General features: G+C 39.2%; 1 protein-coding gene across 5 annotated transcripts in view; it reads left to right on the top strand.

Moving 5' to 3' along the window:
• The window catches only part of lactbl1b (lactamase, beta-like 1b), a 30,916-nt gene extending 8,190 nt beyond the window's left edge, over window positions 1–22,726 (top strand). For 4 of the 5 annotated variants that reach the window (XM_026167133.1, XM_026167130.1, XM_026167132.1 and 1 more), the window contains 7 exons: window positions 524–599; window positions 4,336–4,519; window positions 5,613–5,719; window positions 7,127–7,284; window positions 16,174–16,421; window positions 19,824–19,929; window positions 20,654–22,726. In XM_026167133.1, the coding sequence (XP_026022918.1) occupies window positions 540–599; window positions 4,336–4,519; window positions 5,613–5,719; window positions 7,127–7,284; window positions 16,174–16,421; window positions 19,824–19,929; window positions 20,654–21,632 (1,842 nt within the window). In that variant the 5' untranslated portion in view covers window positions 524–539 and the 3' untranslated portion in view covers window positions 21,633–22,726. Of the gene's footprint in view, window positions 1–523; window positions 600–3,474; window positions 4,116–4,335; window positions 4,520–5,612; window positions 5,720–7,126; window positions 7,285–16,173; window positions 16,422–19,823; window positions 19,930–20,653 lie in introns of those variants that run through there. The other variant, XM_026167134.1, reaches the window with a different exon arrangement.
• The last annotated feature ends 184 nt before the right edge of the window (window positions 22,727–22,910 follow it).

Raw genomic sequence — 22,910 nt, 5'->3', positions numbered from 1 at the left:
TATACACTATATATATATCATGGATAGAACACTATTCAAGTAATACTTGGAACAAAGTAGGTCATTCCAGGTCATCAGTGATTAACACTTCCTTTTTTGACTCTTGTCTATTTCATAAATTTTGACTGATTATTTGTTCATTGGTAAATTCATCGGCTTTTTGAGCTTTTGCAGCAAAAGGTCATCTGATTCTCAAATGTTTATTCATGATGTTGCAGGTCTTAGTTTCCTTCTCCAGCTCTGAGCTATTGTAATAAATTTACTGTCTTGCACTCAAGCTTTGCTCCACACTTACATTTTACAGCTGTTATTGGTGAAGTTGTTGTTTTGTTTTGCTTTTTTAAATCTGTGGCTCATCCATAGCACAAAGGCTATTGATACCCTTAATGTTGCGTCACTTCCCCTTCCTCATTTATACTGAAAACTACAAAAATATTTCACTTTACAGTAATACAGCAAAGAACGCAGGCTCTGCGCAGAAGCACTAATTGATTTTTTCTGTTTATTTTTCTTCATATAACAGCTGGTGCAGTAAAACCATGGGCAAGTCAGGGAGTAAAGTTCTCATAGAAACCTCTGTGGATGGGGTTCAAGCACAGGTAAAAGCAGCCACCTTGAACACAACACACAACCTTCACACACAAACACATCCAGAACCTAACTGGCAAACACATATAATATCTGTGTGTTCTGTAAAAACCCATTACCCTACTGTGAGTGTTAATGCTCTGGTGGTTAGAAAAATATGTGTTTCCTGGTAAAATGGGCCAGCTGCTGTACTCACTGGCTATGACAGGTTATGCAACCAGATCAGACACAGCTTCCTTTCACACTTCAATTTTTTTCACATCCCTCCATCATACCTATAATCATCAAAATACATTACTGTGCTTAGGAAAATCCATTTTAGCCATTAATAACAGGACTAAAGAGTTGCTCTGAGTGATGGATAGAAACACAGTTATTTTCTCTTCAAAAAAAGAAAAAACATTATATCTTTATGTAAACTTCTCACAAGAACCGACGTAGCTAGATCAAATTTCCAGTGTGATCTTTGTACTGTAACTTTTTAAGTAAATTAATAACATTTTACAGATAAATCTTCACACTTTTCTTGCACTTTTCCCTATACACAGCAAATCTCTCCAAATGCCGTGGGAGATGTTTTAATTAACGGCCATAAATAAAGAAAAAAAAAATCTTTTGGCACCATCATCACTTTGGGTCATTTTTTTAAAATGCAAACAGTGAAGCCAGATATGATGAAATCAAAAAGAAGAAGAGAACAAATTTAACAAAAAAGTAACTGCTAATTTCACAGAGCTTGAATTTCTTATCACCATAATTTACTCTGTTTAGAAACAACTATTAGTATGAAAAACGGACCATTTACAAACTGGATTCTAAGTAACTGAAGGTTTACTAAATTTGATGAGGCCTCAGAGTTAGTATTCATTTAATTATTTATACTAAAAATAGATGCACTTGTGTAATGGCTTTGTGAATAAATGGCTCTCTGCTGTTGTTGTTGTTGGACCTTGCTGAAGCGTTTTCTAGTCAGACAGTGCCTCCTTTTTTAACTCTGCCAGAGACTTTACTTTGAATCAAAGGCCTCTGTTACTTTTCCAACTCAGAAGTCTTTGTGCTTTGTGAGAATTCAAAAGTGAGACCTCTGAATTAAAAGCATTTCCTTTTCTACACTTCTTCAATGAGTTCAGTGAGTTTCACATTAGGGTAAATTGTGCTTTTTCTTTGCTGTTCCTTTCATGCCCTGTCTAATGGAACTGGATAGTGTTACGCTTCCTGGAGCAGGATGCACAGAATTAAATTAATATTTCAAAATGTTTATAATGATTTCCTGCTGCACGCAAAATGTGCTTTCTTCAATTAAAGCTCAGCTTTACCATAATATTAAATGCGAGTTCACCCTGAACAAGGGCATGTACCAGCAGGAGTTTGTGACATTACAACTTGTTCGCATCCAATGATGGACCAGTGCAATAAGTAGGAAAACAGTTCAGTGAAATAGGACACACATTGTAATCAGTAGGGAAACATTTGAAACAAATAATATTTTGATATTAACTTTTTAAATTATTTAATTAGGTAGAATGCGGAGATAGATAATCACAAAAGTGCTAAATTATTTATAGAGCTTAAAACATGTTTAAAGGGTACCTTAATATACTGGATCTTGAATGAAATAGACATGTGGAATTTTTTGGGAATCTCAGCATTGTTTTAAATAGATACAGAAGTTAGAGACAGCTGTTGTTTAAGACCACATAAAGAGGAGGCCACATTCACTGTATAAACTTATATTAACAAAACAAAAATCACTGAAACTATAAGAGCCTGGGGGCCTGGCCTTAAAAAGGTAGGAGTCTAAGGCTACATTCACACTGCAGGCGAAAGCGCATCAAATCCGATTTTTTTGACCCTATGCGACCCATATCCGATCATGGTATGACAGTGTGAACGGCACAAATCCGATATTTTCAAATCCGATCTGGGTCACTTTCGTATGTGGTACTGAATTCGATACATATCCGATGTTTCAGAAAGCGACTGCTGTGTGAACGGTCAAGTCGCATTAAATCAGTCTTTTACGTCAGTGACACAAGACAGACGCCAATTATCAGCGCCGGAGAAGCGCCCGAGAAGACATCGCGAACGCTTCCTGGCCAGCCGGTGAAACTGCTGGGAAGACAACGTTGGAGAAACGTTAACATTTTATTTGTACTGCATAATCTGCAGATTCTGACAGAAATCTGCAACTATCCTTTGAAGCACCGCTCCTCTCTAAAACAGCAATAAGGATAATTATTAGGTTATCTACATTATTATGTAAATAACAAAATAACTTGAGGCAAAAATTGGGAAACGTGAAGTCCGAGCAGACAAAAAAATCAGATTTGATCAAAAAATCGGAATTGAGCATTAAGACCTGCAGTGTGAACGTAGCCTAAGCTGACCACACAATGGCCCTAAAACCCAAAGTTTCCAATCTTCAACTAATTAAAAAGTGCATAAACTATCGAATAGTACTGTAAAAAAGAAAAAGACCTAAATCTCAAAAAGCCGCAAAACAAAATAAAAAATAAAACTATTGGAAAAGAGACTCCTTTTCTCCAGACTCGCTTAAATTGGTTCAGTTGTGTCCTTGTCTTTGCTTCAGTGTTTCACGCTCATATTTTAAAAGAGACTTTTGAATTTCTAGCACCTAAACTTTGAAACAGACGTCCTCAGTTTATCAGATCAAATGAATCTGTGGTTTGTTTTAAAGGCTGCTGCCCGTTGTCTGTAGCCTTTTGTTCTCCTAATATATGTGTAAAGGACGGTGTATGCATGAAAGACTGTGTTCACATGTATAAATATGTACACTACTTTTTAATGTGGAATGTTGTTGTTGTTTTTTATCCAAACTTTGAAGCACTTTAAAACTGTGTGTTTTAAAATGTTATATACGTTGTTATTATTATTATTATTATTATTGTTGTTATTATTATTATTATTATTCCAGTGCGTAATATCCTTGGTCATCTACTGTACTTTCCCCTCAGTGCCCCAAATTTTCTTTCATTCCTTAACCTAGCTGACCCAAATTTCCTGTGCCAAGTGAGTGTACTTTTCAACTTATGCTGTGGCTAAAAGTCATACCCTAACACCCAATCTCTACTTGTTCTTGCTGACTGGGTGCCATCATTGTAAGCTCTTGTGACTCGGTGGTGGGCTCCACAAGACGAAGCTAGACTGAAGTGCATTGCTTCACTGGGATTAGGGATTAAGATTTCCCTGGCTGCTTTGGTTGAGTAAATCTGGGGATTATGATGTCGACAGCCTGTGGCTGCAGGAGAGGAAATTGAATTGTGACGGACGGAACACCGATGGCCCAGAATTACAGCGCAGTGAGTGAGAAGTCAGAGATGGGAGTCCGTGTCTGTGCCTTTCTCCTGCTCAGGAAAACCTCTGCTGGATACCATTTACTGCCTTAGGGGTGTAGGGATTGCTTACATAGCAGAATCAATCTGAGTAGATGTTTAGGATGTTGATTGTGTGCTAAGAAGATTTCTGTGTCACTGGTAATCCTGCTCTGACCTGTGAAGCATCAGGTGGTGAGTACTGTGAACTGCAACAGGAAACACTTACATATTAACCAAAGGATTTCTCACGTGTTGTACAACTGAAGTCAGTGTTAAAGACAATATCTTGTCCCTATGTGTGAGACTCCAAAAACATGAGAAGCTGTGTAAATTTGACGGTGTAAGATAACAAACTGACACATTCAGTGCCAACTTACTGTGTTCATGTGTGCCTTGTCTGTCTGTGCATAAGCCAACCCCTGCTGTTGCTCCTGCTGCTGCTGCTGCTGCTGCTGCTGTTAAATTCGAAGGACAAACTAAAACCAGCAGGATGAAGGTGAAATGGACCCAGCTGGGTTTGGTGTTCTTCCTCATATTGTCACTGGTGATGACAGGATGCTTCTTCTGGCAATATCAGATGCCAAAAGTCCAGCCAGGTGAGAGCACGTGATTGGTGTCCGGTGAATAAAAACCTCAAACAAAGCACATTTATATTGATTAACATTATATTAATTATAACACAGATGCAAATAAAAAAAGTCACAATTTAGGGATTTTATACAGGCTTTTTTTTTTTTATAGTTATTTAGGTCAGGCTAAATATTGCAATTAGCCTCCAGACTGTGAGCTGTGGATTATTTGAGATTTCAAGCACTCTCTTTAGAGTTGAAATAAATCATGATATGATTTTTCACACAAATTGCACAAAAGTATTATACTTCTGAAATGTGTTTGATGTGATTTGAGTCACTCAAGTCTTGCCTTAGACAGTTTGCCTTAAAACTGTCTAAAAAGCAACTGGAGAAGCTTTTTTTTTAAATCTTCACTGTGCTTTCTTTCTGGACAAATGATTAATATGCACTTGGTTACAGCCAAATTAATCATTTGACAAGCAGGTCCTCAGTGTGCTATCCAGTTACAGTCAGCTCCTTATGTACATCCACTAAATGCCTCTTTCTTATCTGATGTGAATGCAAAAATGAGACACTCAAGATATACAGATCTCTTAATTATGAGATAAAACAATCTCATAACTCTATGATCTTTATCTTGTAATTATGAGATGTACCAGTAGCTTTCTTAGTGGGAGCATTTGTAGCATCATTGCAAGTTCAAAATCTCAGAAAGCGGCTTCAGGTAAGGTAAGCTAAGAACTTTAATGCAGTAAACCAAACCCAGCACAAGATATGTAATGTGATTCTACATCAATAAAGAGGATAGTAATGGGAAAGGTCTTTTGAAAGAAATCAGCTCTTTAGAATTAAAAGGGAAATAATAAATCCATTAAAATATTACATTAATGCATGACGCGGTCACATGCTTTTTGATGAAAGAGTTATGTATCGCACGTTTTGTGAAATTGGATCCTATAAGGTTCATTAAAAAAAGCAGAGAATTATTGAACCACCAGCTCACTTAGACTACATTATACTTGCCCTGTCTGACAGTATCAAGTGGTGATTCCAGTAGTCTACCCTCTCCCTCTGCTCTTTATTTCTCTTTTCCCCTTGTACTGTCTATACCACCCAGATGAAGGAATGGGTCGCAGTGCCAAATCAGAGATGATGTGTCCCCGTTTCCCAGAGCCTCTACCTCTGGAGCATCCTATCCCCAGTCTAAAAGAAGCATTGGAAAAGGTGATGTCATGCACAGACCACAGACTTAAATCTGCAGGCGCTTTTCCAGCATGTCCATTTAAGTCGGAGTAAATTTACAGGCTGGCCGGTAATCCTTAACACCAAATGTCGGTTCAGTTGACAGAGGGAGATTAAAGACATAGTGGATGAAAAATCTGAGAGTCTGTCTGAGCAAAAGGTTGTGTTACTGTAGCCAGGAGGTTGCACTGTAGCACCCACTAGAGAATTTGGGAATGCAATGTAGTGGATGAACATAACTGCAGTAACCACAGAAATAAACTGAAATGAGCATAAAGTCTGGTAAATCTAAGGTGGAGCAGATGATTGCCATTTACACTTTAGTTTGTATTTTCTATCATTTGAGAAAAGCTTCTTTTACTGTAATCTCAGCAGCCACCAAAGCCAAACAGAAAATGGATAAAAGACATGTGAACATTTGATCTGATTACATTGAAAATGTTCTTGTGCTAACATTGCCACCCTCTCACCTGTACATACTAATGTAGTGTAGTAATCAAATTCAGTCATTTCTCCTAATTATTGTAGTAAGATAGCTATACCATACGCTTCTTCTGGGGTATACTCTCAGCAGCATATCATATCAGGTCCCCATAAGGAGAATCATGTGCTAACGGCTGTCTAAATGACTCGGGTAAAGTTTGTAGCATGCGTGCTTGTTTTTGTCTGCTTCCACTTGTCTTTGCACTAGGATGATGTCAGCATAAATGTGCTTTCATATTCGTTGTGTTCTCACTAGTGCTGTCAGTATTGATCTCGTTAAAATGACGTTAACGCCATAACACGGCAAATCTCCGTTAACGAGTTACCCCAGTGTGTGGGCCTGGACGGTGTCAACACGTTAAAAAGCTAACTGCGTTAACGCACTGCGTGGCACATCTGACATACTGTTTTACTTTTGTCCATGACGCGCTTACCATCAGGGTCATGCTTCACATGAAAACCAAGATAGTTCCAAACGCCAGATCTGAATGAGGGTGGGGGAGGTTCAATTTCGGGTAGCGTTGAGGCAGTTGCCATGTTGCAACGAGCTTAGCTTCTGTCTTGCTAGCTTGTGCTGCGCTCAGTGGATCTGCCCTCGACAGTGCAGCCTAGGCGGAGTAGTCGAAGGCAGATCCACTGAGCTCTCAACACAGACAACATCGTCAGAAGAAAAGTTGATAAAATAAATTTTTAAAAATGTATTGTTCGATACAAATGCCTACCGAACCGAAAGCACTGTATCGAACGGTTCAATATCGATACGAGTATTGTTGCACCCCTAATAGATAGATAGATGCCACCTTCGTATCTTTAAAATAAAGTTCTAACATGAAGCAAAGAATAAGAAGTTCATTAACTGGAAATATTTTGGAACTAACTACTCACTTCTTGCTGTGTCTCACCCAGGTGGACGTTTTGCTTCGGCAGACCATCAACCCTATCAGCCTTCCTGCCTTGTCGGCCATCGTAATCCTAAATGACACTGTTTTGTGGACAGGCAACTTTGGAAAGCGGAATGCCAGCGACCCTCACTCAGGACCAACAAATGAGTACACAATCTACAGGTGAGTGCCTTAAAGCTCATTCATAGGTCTTATGATCCTGTCTATAAAAGTCCAAACTTCATTAAACTGCTTGATTAACCCTTGTATGGTGTTCGGGTCTGTGAGACCCGTGTTCAGTTTTTTTCAAAAGAAAAATTAAACAATTAATTATTTTTTCACGTGTAAATGTGTTGTGTCTTTCCACTCACTCCACTTGATTATAACTGATTTATTTATAACATTTTATATAAAAGAAAAACGAGAAGCACATTAATTCATAAATGTGATCTAACAAAGGTAAAGGGAAAAAATCAACCATGTTTGCTGTTCATATGTCTTGTAATTGGGATGAAGTAAACATCTGTTGAGTAATTTAACATAAAATTGTTTGATAGTGTTAATTTGGAAAGCCAAAACTCTAGCGGGTCCACCAGACCCATGAACACTGGCTGAGTAACAAAAATACGAACACCACACAAGGGTTAAAGAAGAAAATATTGAAAATATAAGGAAATATTCATAACAGCTGGTGAAAAGAATAGTCTTCCCTGGTCCACAAAAAATAATGACATAATGATAATGAGGTGTACATTACCTGTTCAATTATATATTCTTGGAGCAGCAGCTGGAGCAGGTCCTTTATAGAAATCCTCTTAAAACCAAAACTAAATTAAGCTGTTTTCACACAGGCACTGCAGCCCCGACCTTTTCTGGGAGTTACCCGACAGAGGTGCAAATGTCAGATCAGGCATTAGCCACTCTTTACCCTAACCAGCTCCCCTATACAGAGTCCATGTCAAATGTGTGAATACAGCAACCGATATAGCAGTCGAGTGTGTGCATCACGTGTTTGCCTGCCGCACACAATATATAAGCAGTATTTCCAGTCCCACATGAATCATCAAAAAGTGTCTGAAGGTCAAATGTGAAAGCATCTTTAAATCTAATATCATTATAGTTTGTTTATTTAGCTCTAAACTAGTCATACTTACATACAATGAGTCCAAGAGTCTTGGAATCAGAGATAACAAATGTATGTGTTTTCAAATGTGAACTTCCTTCAAGCTCATTGAAAGTCTCACATTTATAATTCAGAAGGCATGACCTCTGTCTGATCTATTGCCAAACAGCTGATGCCATCTTTTGTTACTAAAATGTTAAGTGCAACTGCTTCCACTATTAATGTCACAGTCTGCAGCTCTGCTGGCAACAGGCCCGCTGCTCATGTTTCCGCAGACCTGCCTTGCAGCTGTTTGCCAGATGTCCTCGGGCTTTCCCTCCAGTTCTCTTAACCTGACTACATCACTTCAAAACACTAGTTCCTAGTTGTCAGTGGCTCCAAGATCCCCCCCCCCCCCCCCCCCCCCCACACACACACACAACCACATCGTTCTTTTGTGCTCGTTAAGCTTTTTAGGAGTTTGCTCGATTGGTTTCTTGCAGCCTGTTAGTTCCAGCTGCTGATTGCCGAATGCCTATTTATTGGAACTGGCTGCTGCCTGTAAATGTCTGATTTAGTTTACCTGTTGTGGATGCCTTCTATGGTGCTGACCCTTGATGCACCCACTGCTGCTACCTGGGTAACAGGTGGAGGGCTAGATCATGTTACCAAACAATTCAGCCAGCACACATCTGGATAGTATCAGTGTCATGACAGTCCACACTAGCTCAAGAGGTTAAGTGAAATGAGATCAAAATTTATAACTTCTAACAATGTTCAAAGTCAAAAAATGCAGCAGATCAGATTTTCATGATTTTCTTTGTTTCTTTTGTGTTTTTAATCAAATAATTTTCTATTTCAGTGGAAACATCTCCTCTTGTTATCCATGCAAACACAAGCAGTTTGTGAAATACTCAAGGGATCATGCACTACACATGCAATTCATTCATTTCTGTTTCTAGACCATTACTTTGTGTTCTGGGGCATTAATTGTACTTATTTATTTATTTAATTTAATTCTGTTTTTATCAGTGACTTTGCCGATCTGCTGACCAATCTAGCTACTGTCTCCCCTAATATAATATTGCTGGGTGACTTTAACGTTCACGTGGATAACTGCGACCATCCTCTTACCAAGGACCTTCTATCCTGCCTTGATAGCTTCAGCCTTAAACAATACATAAACTTCCCTACCCACATTAAGGGCCACACTTTGGACCTAGTCTGCTGTTCTGGACTTACCCCCTCCATCTGTACAGCTGACGAACTGCTAATTTCGGACCATCTACTTCTCTCCTTTAATGTTCACATGACCCTCTCTGTAATTAACAATCCCCGTATTATCTCTTTCCGGAATATCAAGAATATAAATCTTGATATCCTTTCCTCTGCTTTTTCTAGCTGCTTGTCTTCTAACAACTTAGCTATTCAAGAGGACCTGGTACTTTTTTATAATCATAGCCTTAGTAGTATTCTAAATTCCCTGGCTCCACAAAAAACCAGAACTGTACTTTTTTCTCGCTCTGCACCCTGGTACACCCCTGAACTCCGGCTACTGAAAGCTAAAGGCCGACAGCTTGAACGTCTCTATAAGAAAACTGGCCTTACTATTCATACGGATATGTTTAATAACCACGTTCTGTTTTACCAGGAATGTATTAGTCAAACCAAATCTGCTTATTACTCTGCTATTGTCTGCTCAAGTGAGAACTCTACCAAGACCCTTTTCTCACTATTCAACTCTTTTAACAGGCCACCTGATTCTCTCCCTGCTCATCTCTATTCATCTAACTTCTGTGATGCTCTAATGCTATTCTTTATTGATAAAATTCATAAAATACACTTAGACCTGGACCCTAATGCTCAATGTAGCTTCTCTGTCCTAACTTCTCCCCCTTCTCACTTCCTCTCTGTTTTTCAACTTCCATCCTTAGCTGATATTGCTGATCTCATCCATAAATCAAAGCCTTCTACCTGCCAGCTCGATCCTATCCCCACTGTCCTCGTCAAAGCCTGCTTACTCCCTCTCCTTCCCCTCATATCTGCTATTATTCACTCTTCACTCACCACTGGAACTGTTCCTGCTTCCTTCAAAGTTGCTGCTATTACCCCAATTCTGAAAAAAACTGGTCTAGATCCCAACAACTTTAATAATTTTCGTCCTATCTCCAATCTACCATTTCTCTCAAAAATCCTTGAAAAAATAGTTGCTTCACAAGTCCATCTTCACCTAACTGATAATAACCTTTACGAACAGTTCCAGTCTGGCTTTCGTCCTCTACATAGCACTGAAACTGCTCTTATAAAAATAACAAACGACCTTCTTATAGCAGCTGATTCTGGTCTCCTCTCCATCCTTATCCTTCTTGATCTGAGTGCAGCTTTTGACACCATCTCTCATCCCATTCTCCTTAGCAGATTAGCTTCTATTGGTCTCTCTCACACTCCACTAGCCTGGTTTAAATCATACCTATCTGACCGCACTCAGTTCATTCAATTAAAATCCTTCACTTCTCAGCTTTCTCCTTTATCCACTGGGGTGCCCCAGGGATCTGTCCTCGGGCCCCTTCTTTTCATCATCTACCTTCTTCCACTCGGACATATTTTTCGTAAATATAATATTCAGTTCCACTGCTACGCCGATGACACCCAGCTCTATCTCTCTACCAAACCTGACTCTACTCTTCCTCCACCCTCCCTCATCCTCTGTCTAGCTGAACTTAATTCTTGGTTCTCCTCCAACTTTCTTAAACTCAACAGCAATAAATCGGAACTTCTTCTGGTTGGCACTAAACGACTGCTATCCAGAATTAACAATTTCTCTCTCACCATCAATAACTCGCTGGTCCCTATCTCTCCCTCTGTGAAAAGCTTGGGTGTCATTCTCGATAGCACATTATCTTTTAACTCACATATCAATAATATTACACGTGCAGCATATTTCCAACTCCGTAACATTAATCGCCTCCGCCCCTTCCTCACACCTCACGCCACCGCCATTCTCATCCATAATCTTGTTATCTCTAGAATTGACTACTGCAACTCATTATTATTTGGCCTTACACAAAAATCTATCAACAAGCTCCAACGTGTCCAGAACTCTGCTGCCCGTGTTATTACTAGGACTTCTTCTACCCACCACATCTCCCCAATCCTGAAGCAACTTCACTGGCTCCCGGTCAAATTTCGCATCCATTTTAATATAATTCTGTATACATTCAAGGCTATTCATTCTCTCTCTCCACCGTACCTCTCTGACTTATTACAGATGAAGCTCCCATCCCGCTGCCTCAGATCTTCATCTTCTCTTTCTCTCTCTGTTCCCTCTGCTCGTCTGATCACAATGGGAGGGAGGGCCTTTAGCTGCTCTGCCCCTCGACTTTGGAATTCCCTACCCCCGGACCTCAGAAATATTAGTTCATTCTCTCTTTTTAAGTCCACCCTCAAAACTCATCTGTTTAAAATTGCCTATTCTTAAATTTCTGTATGTTTTAACTTTTATCTTCTATTTTTATCATTGTGTATATTTCCAGTTTTTATCTGTTGTACAGTGTCCTTGGGTGCTTTGAAAGGCGCTATTTAAATAAAATGTATTATTATTATTATTATTATTTATTTTACTTGAACGTTTTTCATCAGACCTGTTTAATATCTATGCCAGTGCTGAGGGTGAGAAGTTAAAGTTTTACAGCACTTTTAGAATGCTTAATTCAGCTGTACTTAGTAGTAAAAGCAGCTAATCAGATGAGATGATTAGCTAACTTCAATCCACCCATTTTCTTAACCACTTATGAGGGGAAGATGGGGCATATCCCCAACTGTCATAGGTGGAGACACAGGGTGAATCCTGGACAGGCTGTCAGTTTATCACAGCGCTAACTCACAGAGTAACCAATTAATTTGATAAGCAATAATCTTTGGACTATGAAGCTGGAGTACCCTGAGAGAACCCACAAGGGGAGAACCTTCAAAATTGGCATTAACAGCTAAGGATGATGCGAAGATCTACTTCCAAAGCTATCACAATTTATCCTCTTGGGATTTCATCCAAAGGTGGTCACAATTTGTCAGGTTTAACTAAAGTAATTGACCATTTTCCAGAATGCCAGTGTATCTAAAATTGGACTCTAACACTTACCTCAAAAAGAAATAGTCGAACCATGAAAAAGACCTTAGAAATGTTACCTCACTTATTGCTTTAAAGCGGTATAAAGCTGGAGGATTTGAGAAAGACAGATGAGTCAATCAATGAAAGCCTCCAAATCGGACTTTAAGTTGCTAAGCTGGCGTCCTTCGTTTTAACTATAGAAATGTCAAAGGTCTTTCATCAGACCCTCTTTGCCCAATACATGCTGTAATCTGAAACCCCAGTGTTCAAGTTTGTAAAGCAGTCTTTCTCTTAAAAACCCAATGCTAGAAAAATCATTACATGATAAAAGGTTATTGTCTCACACTTAAGAAGTTTTCTCTTTATTTACATAACAAAGCCCAATTTTTAGTTATCACTCAGTTAGAAAAATACTAAGAGCTAGTCGAATACACAAGTACAGTTTATTTTCTAATGAATTACCAGAAATGTATTTAAAATCAGTGTACACCCATGCTTTCCACTGAGCCAAATTGCTCTTCAGTTTTGTGCTGATGGACTTCTTCTATCCACAGTTTCAAAAAATTAACCCACATTGAAACGAAATACCAAAAGATGTGAAAAAACTCTAATTGCAAGATGTCTTAAAGTTGAGAGTGTACAAAAAGATCAGTGATCAAGTAGAAATGAGTGAAAACACAGATGCAACGGTAATCAGGTGGTACAAAATAAGCCACAGTGCGACTAATCAAAGCTGAAGACGCCGTCTTCCTAAAATGACACCACAGACAGTGCAATCTGTAGCTCGACAGGCAGTGCTTTAGATTTGGCACGGCAGTCACCAGTGGAAATCAGAGTTTCTGTGACAGCTTAGATAGTGTGAAGAAAAATGCGTAACTCCGACCTGCATGTAATAAATCTTAGTTGGTCTTTTGCACACAACTTCATGCGTTTTCTAAAGAAGTTTGATAAGTTAATCATATTAAATTAAATTAAATAAAAATTATTTTTTAATAAAAAAAAATATTTGGTTGTTTGTTTGTTTTTATGGGTGACACCAAGAAAAAATGGGGCTCACACTGTGAACTACCTCAGTGAATGCGTAGCACGGACAGTGTAGAATGGAGGTAGGAGTGTGATCATATATAGCAATGCAAAAGTTACTGAGAAAAAGACGTATATAGATTGCACCGCCGTGGAGTGTGTGAGGAGGACCCAGGAGCAGACACAGGCAAGGAGACAGACTGTTCCAACAAAAGGCGAGCCTTTATTTCAGGCTAATATACGTGGAACATAAAAGAAAGTGAAAACAAACTAGAGCCCAAAAAGACTGAGAAACTCTGACTTCACAAAGAAAACTATGAATCAACTATGGTGCTAAGACTAAGGCTATGAACTAACAAGGAAGCTATGATGACGGTGACTACTATGACTGTGAACTATGACATTAACTATGATCTTTGAACTGTGACTTGACATGGGAAAAATAGCACGATCCGACAAAGACTGAAGGGAAACACACAGACTAAGTACACACAAGGGGTGATCATGGGAAGTGGAAACACATGAGGAAACAGCCGGCACAATAAATCATAATGACACGATAGGGAAAGTGTAAACTAAGCACATAGAACATGGAAACGAGACTTTAAAAATAAACAGGAAACATGACGGGACGGGACGCAGACAAGAAACATGGTTGACAATATGAACCACACAGACATGAAATATGACAGCTTAAGATATGAACCAACAAGAAAGGCCTAACCACAGGGGGCGAACACACAAATGGCTCTAAAAAGCAAAGAACTAAAACAGAGCAATTTAGGATGTAATATCTAAATTAACTTAACATAAACAATGAATAGCAAAGTACAAGGAAAATCAGATCCTAATTAATTATAGCAACAACCAGAATTTAACATATCTTCAATAACATACGTCAAAAATAAAAACTGAACTCAAAATGCTGGGTCACAGACCCAGCCCGTGACAGATGCACTGGTTTACTGAAGAAACCCAAGAAAAAAAGATACGTGATAAAGCACAAGGGCAAACTAAAATCAAAGAAGAAAAACTGGAAAGAAAAATAAAAGATGGTTAAAAAAATTGACCTTTTTTCAGTTGTTCAGATTTGAGGACGAGTTTGGTCTAAACAAACAGTGATAGTTGGGGATGGATATGAGAAAAAATAACTAAAATAATGCCACTGAAAATGTTGTTGTCTCACCAACATAATACTGCACTGAATATCCTACTACCAGTGGAATTACTGGACTACTTCATGAATCAAAGGAGATTACAACAGAGGACACATAATAAATAATTTCAGAATACAGCATTAGAAAATGTTATACTCTACTCCTAAAATAATTACCTTACCTTACCCTTTGTTATCTCTCTGTGTACTCCAGAGAGATAACAAAGGGTAAGTCTGAAAGAATGCTGCAAATTCCTTGAATGAATCCTTAAAAAGAATGCCAAGAATTTCAAAAAGGTTCCAAGGACTCTACATAAGAGGTCAACCTCAATTACAACATTAAATCTTCCTTATACATTAATAATAAAAAATCTATAATAAATAGTGTAGATTTCCAGTAGATAAATGGGTGCTTTATCACTTTTCTCTCCTTCATAACTCGCTGTCATCTTGCTTTCTCCCTCTGCTGCTCTTGCACACTGTGTCCATCACCATTATTTGGCTATGATCATGGTGCTGAAGAAGATTTTGTACCTTTGGCAGCATCTGCCTGAAGGGACAGATTTCCTTTTTCTTTGAGCCCCTGTTTTCTCCAATTATGTTTTGCACTTTATGTATTTTGGCACTTTATTTTTTATTTTTTTTGTTTGTTGTTTTGTTTTTAGGTATGAGGTTCAAGGAAATAAGCCCCAAATATGGAGAATTTAAATTTTTTCAACAGGCTGTTTTGGCTTTAACACCACTTCACTGACTGGAGAAATTTGTATTAGTGTACTTTGAAGTATAGTTTGTTTAATTAACAGTTCGATTTTCTTAAACTATTAACTATTTAAACCAATTATTTTATCATATTATTATCAGTATGACCAAAGTCATTAAAACATCTCAGTCAGAATATACTTTAAATTGCAAATTCATTTCAGGAATTTATTAAATAAAATCCCAAACCCACATATCAGTGTAAATGAATTCAAAATTCAAACTTCTGTGCACACAGCTTGGACTGATCAGTCGGTTTTTGAAAGGATAGCTCAACATTTTGGAAAAAAAAGTTTAGTCACTCCTTATCCACACAAGGAGTGATTTGCTCATGGCACATCACTTTGTGGTTGATGGTTGGCTGCTTGCAAAAATTCCAGTCTCCGGTTGCCTAGATAACCCTCTAGGTTACCCTGTTTACCCTACCCTGTCAATAAAATGCATCCTGCACTCTCGTTAGTATTTGCTTTAGTTATTCGCCTCAAAGCTTAGAAAAGCCTTCTACACAGGCAGTTTCAGCAAAAAAGAACAAAGAATAATAAGCTAAATCCACACCTGAATAGCTGCTTTAATAGTAACAATCCATATAAATTTCACTCAGTAATAAACTGAATTTGATAACTGGGATTGGCACCAGCTCCCCCACAGCCCTGAATTGGATAAGCAGAAGAAAATGGATGGATGGGTGATACTGCAGCAAATGCAGAATATAGCAGTTATTGCATGTTCATCCTGGGGGAATGTTTAGTGTCGCTATCTTAAAAAAAAACAAGAAAACCTGAATATAAGCCAGGGAAGGGAAAAGGAAACCAAGGAGGAATACAAACAATATGCCTCAGTGTGTGATTAAAAAAACCTTTTCAACCTTAGCTATCTTTTGCTACAATAAAATCACATCATATTGCTTTGTTATCTCTCTTTTAGAATTGCAAGTTTATCAAAACTTTTTCCAACGCTGATGCTGTACAAGCTGTGGGAGGACGGGAAGATTGGCTCTCTTGATGACCCTCTGGAGAAATATGTGGAGAACTTCACCATCAAAAACCCTCTGGGGAAGATGCGAGACTCCGAGTTGAAATATGTGACAGATGGCCTGATATTTCTCGACAGTGGAGAAGTTCAGATCCGCTCATCTTCAGTCACTCTACGGAGGATGGCTAGCCAGCTCTCGGGTACATATTTATACTATATCCCTATGACCTTAAAATAACACTGAATTTTAGCCTTTTCTTGTTAAAAGAAAACAAAATGCTTCAGCAAAGCGGCAGTTGACTTTTGGGTTTGCATGAAAAAGCTTTTTGTCAGCCAATAAACAGAAGTTTATAAATCACAAATTTATCTGTATCTATAATTCATGTGTTAAATATCTGATTGAACTTTAAATAATTTCAACCAGCTACTATTGTGACACCAAAACAGCCCTGACCTGCCACGGCATGGACTCTTCTAGACCCCTGAAAATGTGATGTGGTATTTGGCACGAAAATGTTAGCAACAGATCATTGAGGGTGCTGCAAGCTCTGAGTGGGGCCTCCGTGGGCTGGACTTGTTTGTCCAGCACATCGTACAGATGCTCCATTGGACTGACACCTGGGGAATTTGGAGACCAAGTCAACACCTCAAACTCATTGTTGTGCTTCTCAAACCTTTCCTAAACCATTTTTGCTTCATGGCAGGGGCACGTTATCCTAGTCAAAGCAGCCACAGCTAGATACCACACCTTTCTATTAGAACTAGCATGAACTTTTCAGCAATTTAAGCTAAAGTAGCTCGTCTGTTGGATCAGGCAACAGGTGACAGTTTTTGTTCCCGATGTGTGTTAATGGACCTTGGCCCCTCATGAACCTGTCGCTGGTTCACCACTGTTCCTTCCTTGGATCAATTTTGATGGTTTTATAGGTGCCCGGAACCAGCCATCACAATTTCACTCGCAATCCTTTCAGTTACATATTTTTGCTGCTTCTAACACATCAACTCTTAGGACAAAATATTCACTTACTCCCTAATATCTTCCACCCACTAACAGGTGATGAAGAGATAATTAGTGTTATTCACTTCGCCTGTCAGTGGTCATAATGTTATGCCTGATTAGCATATACATGATTGTATGGTTTTCCATACCGGCCTAATAAGGAGGCTGATTTTGCCAGTGGTCCAACTTGCAGAAATATTGTCTCGCCCTCTCCTTTGAGAGAATGTTTATCAAAGGTCTGCTATTCTTTTTCTATCTCTCTTCCGCCTCTTCCAGTTTCCAGTTATTCCAGTGTTGTTCGTGCAGTTGACCTTTTATTATCCCAGGAGATTTGGTGGCAGACAAAATTGCACAGTGAAAGTGAAGCTTCTCGGGAACCATTCTAAATCAGAATCAGAATCAGAATCAGAATGGGTTTATTGCCAGATGTTGAGGTTTACAACATTAGGAATTTGCTGCGGTGCTTCAGTGCAAACAATAAGAATTAAAGTGCTATGTAGAAAGAAAGATATGTGCATGAGATATACATGAGATATATACATGAGAATAAGAATTAAGAGTGCTACGTAGAAAGATATATACATGAGTGCAGGTGGTGATCAGTGCCAGACATGAAATGATGCAGTGACACAGCGTGGGGTCATGTGTTCGTGGCGGGGACAGTCATGTGGTTATTGTTCATGTGTCCAACAGCAGAGGGGAAGAAACTGTTCTTGTGGCGAGAGGTTCTGGTGCGAATGGACCGGAGCCTCCTGCCTGAGGGGAGCAGGTCAAACAGACTGTGTCCAGGGTGAGAAGGGTCAGCTGAGATCCGGGCTGCACGCCGCAGTGTCCTGGAGGTGTACAGGTCCTGCAGAGATGGGAGTCTGCAGCCAATCACCTTCTCAGCAGAGCGCACAACACGCTGCAGTCTCTGTTTGTCCCTGATAGTGGCTCCAGCGTACCACACGGTGATGGAGGAGGTGAGGATGGACTCGATGATTGCAGTGTAGAATTGCATCATCGTCCGTGTTGGCAGGTTGAATTTCTTCAGCTGCCTCAGGAAGTACATCCTCTGCTGGGCTTTCTTGAAATGCATTGTTCAACAGCCTATCAAAAATATCAGAAAAACAAAATGAGACCAACTTTGAGAGTATGTGCCTCAAGAAACAAGTTTTTGATGGAAAACCTCTTGAGATAATTTCCTTTCAGAGGAAGAAAGAATCCCAAGAGCCATTAGCTTGCAGTTAACATCAAAAGCTAAAGCAAAGAAAATTAGCTGTTGCCACTTCAAGGTTGAATTTATAATCAAGCTGGAACAATAGAAGGGAACAAAGAGACGAAAGAGGTTTCTAGGAAAGCTCTTGCTACATGCTTGATTCCTGCGACAATATCCATTTATTTATTTGGCAATAATATTTCTGGAGACTAATGATGCTTTATGGATCGATTTTGAGCTGAAGCAAATGATTCATGAACTGATGAGCCAAGTGGCAGTAAACCTACTATTACTGTGTCACAATGAAGAATTTGGTGCTTTTCCACAGCACAATAAATTCAGTCCGTCTGGATTTTGAAGAGTGGTTCAGACCCCTCAGTAATATGAAGGTGTCTTTAGAAAGTTGCCAATTTTCTGACATATTCTGACAAACAATTAATGAATGAAGGACAAAAACAATGTAGCTGGTTTGACCTCCCTTTTTATGGCGGAGGCGATCGTAGCTCAAGAGTTGGGAGTTCGCCTTGTAATAAGGAGGCTGCTGGTTTGAGACTCGGCTCCGACAGTCTTGATCGTTGTGTCCTTGGGCAAGACACTTCACCCGTTGCCTACTGGTGGTGGTCAGAGGGCCCGGTGGCGCCAGTGTCCGGCAGCCTCGCCTCTGTCAGTGCGCCCCAGGGTGGCTGTGGTTACAATGTAGCTTGCTATCACCAGTGTGTGAATGTGTGTGTGAATGGGTGGATGTGTAAAGCACTTTGGGGTCCTTAGGGACTAGTAAGGCGCTATACAAATACAGACCATTTACCATTTTGTCATTTAAAGCCATTTAAAATCCCTTCCTACTGTTCTTCTAATTTAATCTTAAACATCTATGATCTTTTCACTTTCATTGATATGCATAAGTAAAGCAGACATTTAAAGGCGCTTGCACTACTTGCAGTAAAAAAAATATCCAACCCTCAGGTGCTGTTTAGACTTGTAACATTTATTCAGATAAGACTTCAGATAAGAGTTGTAATGAACATGCCTAAGCAGGAAACGGTTTATCTGAAGAAGTTTTCAATAAGTAACACTTCTGTCTGTGTAAAGAATTAAAATATGAGACGCTCATCTATTGCAAGGAAGGATAATAGGTCTTTAAATATCCAACCATGTCTCACAATTTGTCAACAAGTCAGAGTGGCTGAACATCATAAACCTTTATAGACAACTGGTCAAATATATCACGTACAAAGAAAGTGCTGTTATAAGGTAAATGAAATAACTATTAGAGTGAAATATAAAGTGATGATATGTGTTTGAGAAGGCTAAAGTATACTAATGCAATTCACCCTTTGTTTTTGTTTTTTTATTTACAAATTTTACTTTTTAAATTTAACACTGTTTTGCTGTTGTTTAATCCAGGCCTGCCCAGGAGGCTCCGAGCTACAAATTTGCTTTGGAAAGGAAAAACTCAATCTGCAATCAATCTTCTACAAGATGATGTCCTCGTCGCGGATCCAGGCACCAAGTATGATTTCTTTCATTGTGGTGACATCAGTGTTTTCATGGGGAAATTCTAACCAAGCAAATAAGTGTTCCTGCAGTGTACAAATATTATTCTGTTACTTATTTCTTACATTAGAACTACATTCTGCTTCGTAATGACAAAAACTGTAATTACAATAATCCCTCTTGATGCTACTTAGATTTTACCTGGAGAGGATGTATAATTAAATGTCAAGTTTAATTAGCTCAGGTCTTTCCACATACTGTACCTGTCTCTACATATTACACTGATTAGTAAAATATTTGACCTTTGAGTAAACAAGTGTTTTCAAGTGATATTTTAATATCTCCAGCACCACATTGTGTTTGTATTAAACCTGCAGGGACCTGAGCTCAACTAAGAAATAGTCCATCAAATATGATTTGGAAGCAACGTGTCATTTTTATTCTTTAATATTTGTCCCGATGAAACAAACAAGAGTTAATATTTGAGTAAATCGGTCTTTAACCTGCTAGCTCCATACTGCAAAGTCTCTGTGATGTTGTACTGCACCCCCAAGGGAGCAGTCTATATTGCGTTCTCTGCTAGTGAATGGGATTTTTATGTGCTAGGCTTCCTGCATTTTCTGTCCAAAGAGCGCGCTCACTTAAATTACATGGAATATTTCAAGTATGGTGATATTTAAACGTGAATTATCATGTATTCTTCTTCATTCTCCCAATGCTTTTTATATTTGTTCTTGCAGATGTCACTACAGTAACCTTGCCTTCTCACTACTCGCTCATGTGATGGCAGAGCGAGTGGCCGGAGTTGACTACCAGCGATGGATCACAGAGAACATCCTGGACCGGCTGGGGATGGAAGACACCAGCTTTGACCTCACCCCAGGGATGCAGAGCCAATTGGCTGTTGGAGTGTACTCAAATGGAAAACCAGCCCCACTCTATGACCTCGGCTGGTATCGGCCTTCTGGTCAGATGTTCTCAACAGCTGCAGATTTGGCCAAGCTTGCCATGATGCTGCTGGGTGCGTATCATCGCAAGCTGCTGGAGCCAGACTCTTTGAAGATTATGCTGACCCCACTCTTTAGGTGCGATAAGGATTATTTCGCTAACCGTACTGGAACGCCATGGGAGGTGAATGAGCTGATGGGCTATGAACTGTTGCGTAAAGATGGGGATTTGGATGGCTACTCTGCCACTTTTTCTCTGGTTCCCAGACTGAAGCTTGGCCTAGTGGTGCTAATGGCAGGCAGCCGATCTCAGAAACAGGATGTGGTCACAAAGGCCTACAACCACATTGTCCCAGCCATAGAGAGAGCCTTCAGGGAGGCCAAAAAGGTCCTTGTTGCTCCTCCAAACCCTGATCATTACATTGGATTTTTCACTTACAGCAACATCACTTTCTATGAGATCAAAGTAGGGCCAGACGGAGTCCTTATCATGCAGCAGTTTGGTCCTCAGATTGAAGAGCTCATACCAGAGAAGTACAGGACAATAAAACTTAACTACCTGGTTGATCGTGTGTTTAAAGTGGTGTTTGAAAAAGAGTACCCCTGTGTTTTGCGAGTCGGCACCGCTTCAGTGTCCCTGGAAGCTCAAGATGGCCAATTATTTAACTTCTACGTGTTTAATAAGCAGGGTTTATCTCCAGGTTTTGATGCACCAGGGCTGAACACATATAACGTGGTCAGAATACCCCGTAGGCCATCCTTCTCCAGCTGAATTGCAACCGTGTTGTGGCCTAAAGACAAACGTTGTGTCCTTGGGATGTGTAAGGGGATGTAAATAGACATTATAAAATATCAAAAGACTGAAGTGAGATGTTGCGATTATTCTAGAGGTCAAAGACATGATATTGCTTTTGATATACAGAGAGCACAGATAAGCATGACATGTTCATCCAGCTGTATAATGTCCTTCAGAGAAAATGTATTAAATTCACTTCTGAACAATGCATATGAATATCCTTCTCACGCTGGCCCTTCATTACACTTGAGAACTAAACAATTCGCACTGTGGTGGGAGTGCTTGTGTTTTTTTTCCTGTGCTTCATTTGAATTTCACATCGTAGTGTCTTTCTTTTCTTGAGTTTTCATCAGACAGAACTGGAGAACAACTCTTATTGTGGCCATTTACATGAAGAGTTACATTCATTCTATATTCAACTCTTAAACTGTGATTGAAGTTGGATGAAATATGTCACTCATACATATTCATCTTTCTCTGGAAAACAATGTGTTTGTGTTACTTTACTCATGGCAGGTAGAAGTAGAACATTTAAATGGCAAACTGGAATGTCACCTATTAAATAGGTATATTGCCACAGATTTGAAACTGCTGGGTTAAAAGCAACAAACAAGCACCGACATGTCACTAAGGTACAAATTGTTTTTGCTCCACAATAAGAGGCGATTAAGGACAGGAACACTTCTGGGTGCCTGTGTGACTCTTTTCTGTATAATCCCTGAAAATGGACTCATTCATACCGACCTCTAACACCAATATGAATATGAATACTCCACTCTGAATGCTGCGAGAAGATAACACATTCAAGAGAACAAAAGTAACGTATAATGCAAAGGCCGATATTTTGTTTTGTATTAGACAGCATGTCTGAGAATTTTATGGAAATGAAATCTGTATTGAAAATGTTGTTTAGTGTTCAAGCATCCAGTCCAATGAGTGAAAGTGAGCGAATGTGAATGCAAATCTCCCTACTGTATCCATTTCATCCTGCTGTGGCTTGCAGAACTGCCATTCTGCTATTCAATTCAATGTTGTCACAGCTGACTGATTAAAGCTTATTCTGATCAATAGTGGAAAGCATAAAATATAATTTGACTCGTGCGGTGTAGTGGAAAATTAAAACAAAAAACAAAAAAACAAAACACGTATTATACCATGCATCAATTCTCAACCATTGCTCAAAGGATTGGCCAATATGCTGAAAATTCTCAACCATAATAACAGCTGTCAGTATATTTAGAGGTGTGTGTGTGT

Source organism: Astatotilapia calliptera, chromosome 5 (genome assembly GCF_900246225.1).
Source record: "Astatotilapia calliptera chromosome 5, fAstCal1.2, whole genome shotgun sequence".
In the NCBI taxonomy this organism is placed as follows: domain Eukaryota; kingdom Metazoa; phylum Chordata; class Actinopteri; order Cichliformes; family Cichlidae; genus Astatotilapia; species Astatotilapia calliptera.
The sequence above is the reverse complement of the archived record's forward strand: the minus strand, read 5'-3'. Positions and strand labels throughout refer to the sequence as shown.